Source organism: Serinus canaria, chromosome 5, assembly GCF_022539315.1.
Source record: "Serinus canaria isolate serCan28SL12 chromosome 5, serCan2020, whole genome shotgun sequence".
Lineage (NCBI taxonomy): Eukaryota > Metazoa > Chordata > Aves > Passeriformes > Fringillidae > Serinus > Serinus canaria.
The window spans coordinates 1,267,979-1,272,972 of record NC_066319.1 but is presented as its reverse complement, the minus strand read 5'-3'; the positions used below and the strand labels follow the sequence as shown (position 1 = coordinate 1,272,972).

Here is a 4,994-nt window from a genome sequence, read left to right as displayed (position 1 = left end):
CAATTTTAATTTTTACTGCTTCTAACATTAGGTTTTGCAGGCTGGTGGCTGAAGTCTGGCATATCCCAAGGTCTTTTTGCAGACCCTGACATTGAAAATGGAATTAATATGCAGTTTTGGAAAGGTTTGCTGTTGGCAGAGTGGTTCTGTTCATGTTGGAAAATATTTTAACTATTGATTGCAATGAAAAGCGAAACTCCTACTGCCCATGGTAGGAGTTCTTCAAATTCTACTTCTAACTGTATTAGAAACATTCCTAAAAGCTTATCCACCAATTTGCTTTTTCGAGTAGCATGTCATACTGAGGCTTTCACCTTCTGACAGAGTTCCCATTTATTCCTCTTGACAGACCTAGACAACAAGCACTAAAATGACTTCTTAAATGTTTTTCTTAAATAATAAAAAGCAGGTTTGGATGTCATACTATAGTGGTATTCATGGCTCATGTCTACCTTCACTAGAGCTTTGCAGAAACACTGATGTAAAAGTAAGTTTAATGAAATTGTTGGGCATTCAGTGGAAGTTGAACTTTTAAAAAGGTAAAGTCTGTCTTACAAACTATCAGATGTAGACTAAGATACCTTCAAGTCTGACCAGCCTTCTTTAAGAGGTTCTGAATAGTTTTGTTGGCAAAAGGAAAATGTGTGGTGCATTTGTCTGATGGATGAAATGAGATCTGTAGGATTTTTGTTTTTGCATGCAATCTAATTTGTGACAGATGTGGACAGGTTCTAATGTCTATAATCTAAATAAAATATTAATTATTATCATTATTCTTATCCACACTACTCTTATATTGCAACATGTAATATGTCATGATCATGTTGCTGGATCAGGCTAAAATATTTGATGTGTCTTATTTGATGTGATTTGGCCATGTAATGCATACATGGCTCTGGTGGCTGTGCTGATTACATGGGAAAAAATATGAGAGGAAGTAAAAACCATGCAATTCAAAGCACAATAAGGTTGGCAGGTGGACTCTTAAATTTTAAAATTGGCTTATTAAGACTCATAACAGAAGTGGAATAAAATTATTTTTATTATTTGAAAATACACAAGAGACAATACAGATCTGTTTGAAACCATACTTTTTTACATACTTTTTAACATACTTTTTTTACTAAAGCTACTTTGTTTTGCAATTGTAATTCAAAATTCTCAATTAGAATGGAATAATTGCTGATATAATAATATGCTTAGTTTTAACTGAAATTGACTCATGTTTAAAACTGAAAGGAGTGAGACCCAATATGATTTATCCATTACTTTTCCACTGTTAAAGCTTCACTAGACCAAAGAAAATATCCATGCACATAAACCTTAGAAATAAAATCAAGAGAATGAATACCTTTTAGTAAAAAAGCTGAGTTAAAATACCTATTATCTATTACAAGGCAGATTCAGAGCGACAGGCAAATCGTCCTTGAATAAACACATCTGTAAGGGTCTCCAAAGCAGACCTGCCAGGAACTCCTCCTCCATTGCCCTGCCTGGTGCTGAATGAGCTTTGCCTGGCATTCCCGACAGGTTCCCGGTGTTCTGGGAGCCCTTTGGTGCTCATTGACCCACAGACCCACACCCTTCCTTCTCCCAGCTTTTTGTGCAGTCTGGCTGGCTGTAGCTTTCAGGAGATTTGCTGGTGCCTGTTCTGAATCTTGCATCAGTTGTTCTGCTCTCTTTGGGCACGGAGAGCTGACTGCTCTTCTCCGTGTGACAGTCTTCAAGAATGTGAAATGTTCTGCTGATGCTCCCCCTAAGTCTTCCCTCCCCTGGGCAAAACAACCACCTTTCTTTAAATAATCTTTTTCTCCTAAGATTTTTTTTTTGGCCTCTCTCCATTCTTACTCTTCTTGTGTGAGTTTTCTCTGGTGTTTCAGAGCTCTGAAGTTCTGTCAGAAATAAGCACTCAGCCATGCCATGCACAGCTGAGTACTGGAGGTAGCTTATGTCTTGTAGGCTCTGCTCCTTCACCCCCACTTTCCTGCAGCTCTGGGGTGCTGTTGGATGGTGTTGACACCACAAGCCTGCAGTGCCAGGCTGCTGCAGAATCCACTGTTTCCATCCTATGCCTGTGCAGGGGATTTTTCTGGTGAAGAATTTTCATTTTCCCCCTAGGATCTCGTTCTGTAGGCTTCATATAATTTTCTCAATAACATGAGGTAATTTCCCATGCTGGTTCAGTCAGTCCTCCAGCTCACTTCCAGACCCAACTTCATCCTGCTATTTGCAGAGTTAGGTGGCTGCAGGGTTCAGTGAATTTCCATTCTCTGAAGGGACTCCTGTGACTAGCTCTCAAGGCACATGAGCACACCATGTTTGCACTACTTGGGTCAGGTGCCTCTGGATCCATCCCTAAACATTTTTTGAGACTCCTGTGTTAAATAGTGCTAAGCATTTCTCTTTGTTGCATCCTGCACTCAGGTGAAAACAGAGCTGATGATTTCTTCAAGTTAGCCAGGTACGAAGCAGAGTTCATGTTATTTGTCTTGCTGTGACAGTGAGGCTGAGCTAACAAGCCTTACTGAGAAAGTACAAGAATTCAGGTGGCATTTGACATTTGAACATAGATTTTTGGCTCTTAAATATGCATGCTGTTATTATTGGCAGAACATGATGACTATATGGAACATAATGCAAAGAAAAATCAATCAGGACCTCAGCTGAGGGAGGTTTACAGTCCAGCTAACAGAACCACAACAAGCAGCAAGGATTTGAAAAATAAGTGTGCTCTTAGGAGAGATGAAAAGCAGGAGATTCCAGAGACTTGAAACTTGGGAACTCTTTGAAAGCACAGAACAGTACAGAGTAATCTCTGTGAAGCAGGCAGTGGAAATACAGGAGTATAAATTACGAAGTTGTGATAAAGAGGAAAAAGGAGGAAAGGCAGAAGAGCTTGGAAGCAGCATTTTTTATAGACCTATGAAAATGCTTTTAAGGCAAATGATAGGTTAGGTAACGAAGGCATGAAGAGGAGTTTAGTCAGTGGCTCTTCATTTTGGCCTTATAAAAATCTTTGTTTCACTCTTGGCAGTTTCTAAATACCTAGCCTGTTACCTTCCATTGAAACCTGAACAGGACCTTCTCCTAGCAGGGAACATTTAAAGCCAAACTGCTGTCCCCAGTGCCCCTCACTGGTTACTTCCATTGTGACTGAAGGAACAGTAGGATGGCCCCAGTCCCCTGACAGTGCAGTCAGTGGTGTCAGTGTCACAGCTGTCACAGTGGCATTCTGTAGCTACTGGGTATGAGTAAAAAGCTTCAGGGTGGTCACCGCAGCCAGGAATCTTCACTGTTTCATACACAACCTCCTTGAAGGTACAGGTCTGCTGAGCAGTTGATACTGGAGGATATTTGTATACTGGATCCTGAAATTAGAAGGAAACAACTGTTTTAAAATTTGTTATGGGCTAGGTTTCAAAGTTTTTATAAAAATGGGAAAATCCCACTGAGATCAAAAGCATTTGGGTCTGACTCATCTAGTTTCATTTAGATCTTTAAATTTCCCCTTTCAGGAGGACTGAAACAGCAAATTTGTGTCATCCCATCACCAGACAATCTTTCAGGTCAATTGCTTGAGTCTTTAAATTATTTGAAAGAGCAGAGGACTCTGCATAGGAATGGCTGCTTTATTGTATCTGTTTGCAACCACAAATTGAGCACAAAGCAGAGATCCAGATTGTAATTCTTCTAACTGTGGTCATACACTGAACATAATATATGCAGCCAGTTAATTAACTGAATTTCATGGTGATATTTCACTCTTCTGTCTATGCTTCAGATTGGCCGTGTATCTACTCTTGTGTTACTCAGTTATTCAGCCTGTTTTTCACAAGGCTCATCCTGTCTGTTTTTGCTACAGACTGCAGGAATGGGATATCCATCCATCACTTGAAATATTCAATTCTGGTGCCTGAAATGAAGAGTCTCACCCTGGTGAAGCAGTATCCTGAGCACCACGTGGCATTCACTGTGATACAGAATTCACATTCTTCTCTTTCCACAGCAATGGTGATGTTGGTGAGCTGGCAGCTGTTGCAGCAAATTGCTTTCCAGCAAAGGAGCAGGACGTAGCAATTAAGTGTCTTCATCCTGTCTATAAAGCAAAAAGTAGAACTCAGCTGGAGCAGCATGTATAGTTACTTACAACAGGAAATAGAGAAACAGGGAGAAATTGAGTCTCTGCTTTATCCTCAAGTAGTTTTAGAACAGCAAAAGTTCAGAGTCATCAGTGAGAGCAGAGACATGAGATAGATCTTCCTTAAGGTTGCTTCTCAAGGAGTTTGGTTTTCCTAAGCAATGGAAATGGCATGGCAGCAATCCCTGCAGAATGGTAATAATAACAGAATACCATGCTACTTCCAATGAAATATTTTATCTAAGTTTCTGGAGAGAGGATGTGTCCTGTCTGTAAAGACAAAGAAAAAGAAGCAAGAGAGAGAAAGAGCAAAGTATAATGTATTTTTTCAGAAGCAATTAATTACTTTGAGTTTGCAATATGAAAAAAAAAAAGATTTCTCCGTCAGGATTTGGTGAAAACTTACCTGTATTCTACTTGTCTTCCTAGAAGCACCAGCTGTAGTGAGAAGAAAGCCCTGTGCTTTCCTTTTATACTGAATTGGGTGTAATTTATACCTTGAGGATTTTCAGTGTCTTAATGAAGCAAGCATTAGTTTGGGACTTGGTGAAAGAGGATTAATGTTCAGCCAGACAGGGAGATTAAGCCTTGTTGAGAGGAAAAAAGAAAAGCCAAACACACTCAGGAAGGGATGGTGAAGGTTACTGTCACAGTGTCTCTCCCCACATGTCACTGGGTTTGATTCAGTGGCATTTAGAAATACCTGAGCCATTTCACAGTGTGAAAAAAGGTTGAGAAGCCTATTTTTGGAAATGAATTGTTCAGGTGTTTAAACTGCTCTGTCAGCCCCCAAAGTGATGGCTTGGGGTGCAAGCTGCTCCTCTGGCAGTGGAGGGGACCCCTCACAGTGGGGACA

At 40.2% G+C, this 4,994-nt stretch overlaps 1 protein-coding gene across 1 annotated transcript; it reads right to left on the bottom strand.

Moving 5' to 3' along the window:
* Positions 1 to 3,131: 3,131 nt before the first annotated feature.
* On the bottom strand, positions 3,132 to 4,091 carry FSHB (follicle stimulating hormone subunit beta). Its single transcript, XM_009097044.1, has 2 exons — positions 3,933 to 4,091; positions 3,132 to 3,368 (listed from the first exon to the last, which is right to left on the bottom strand). Exons 1-2 carry the CDS (start codon positions 4,089 to 4,091, stop codon positions 3,132 to 3,134), a joined length of 396 nt encoding a protein of 131 aa, XP_009095292.1.
* Positions 4,092 to 4,994: the final 903 nt, after the last annotated feature.

Bases quoted from the DNA above. Each gene is read 5' to 3' on its own strand.
- FSHB (XM_009097044.1), bottom strand. From the start codon at position 4,091: ATGAAGACACTTAATTGCTACGTCCTGCTCCTTTGCTGGAAAGCAATT. The intron at 3,369-3,932 runs GTGAGACTCTTC...TTCTAATTTCAG, and splicing joins CAGGATACTGCTTCACCAGG to GATCCAGTATACAAATATCC.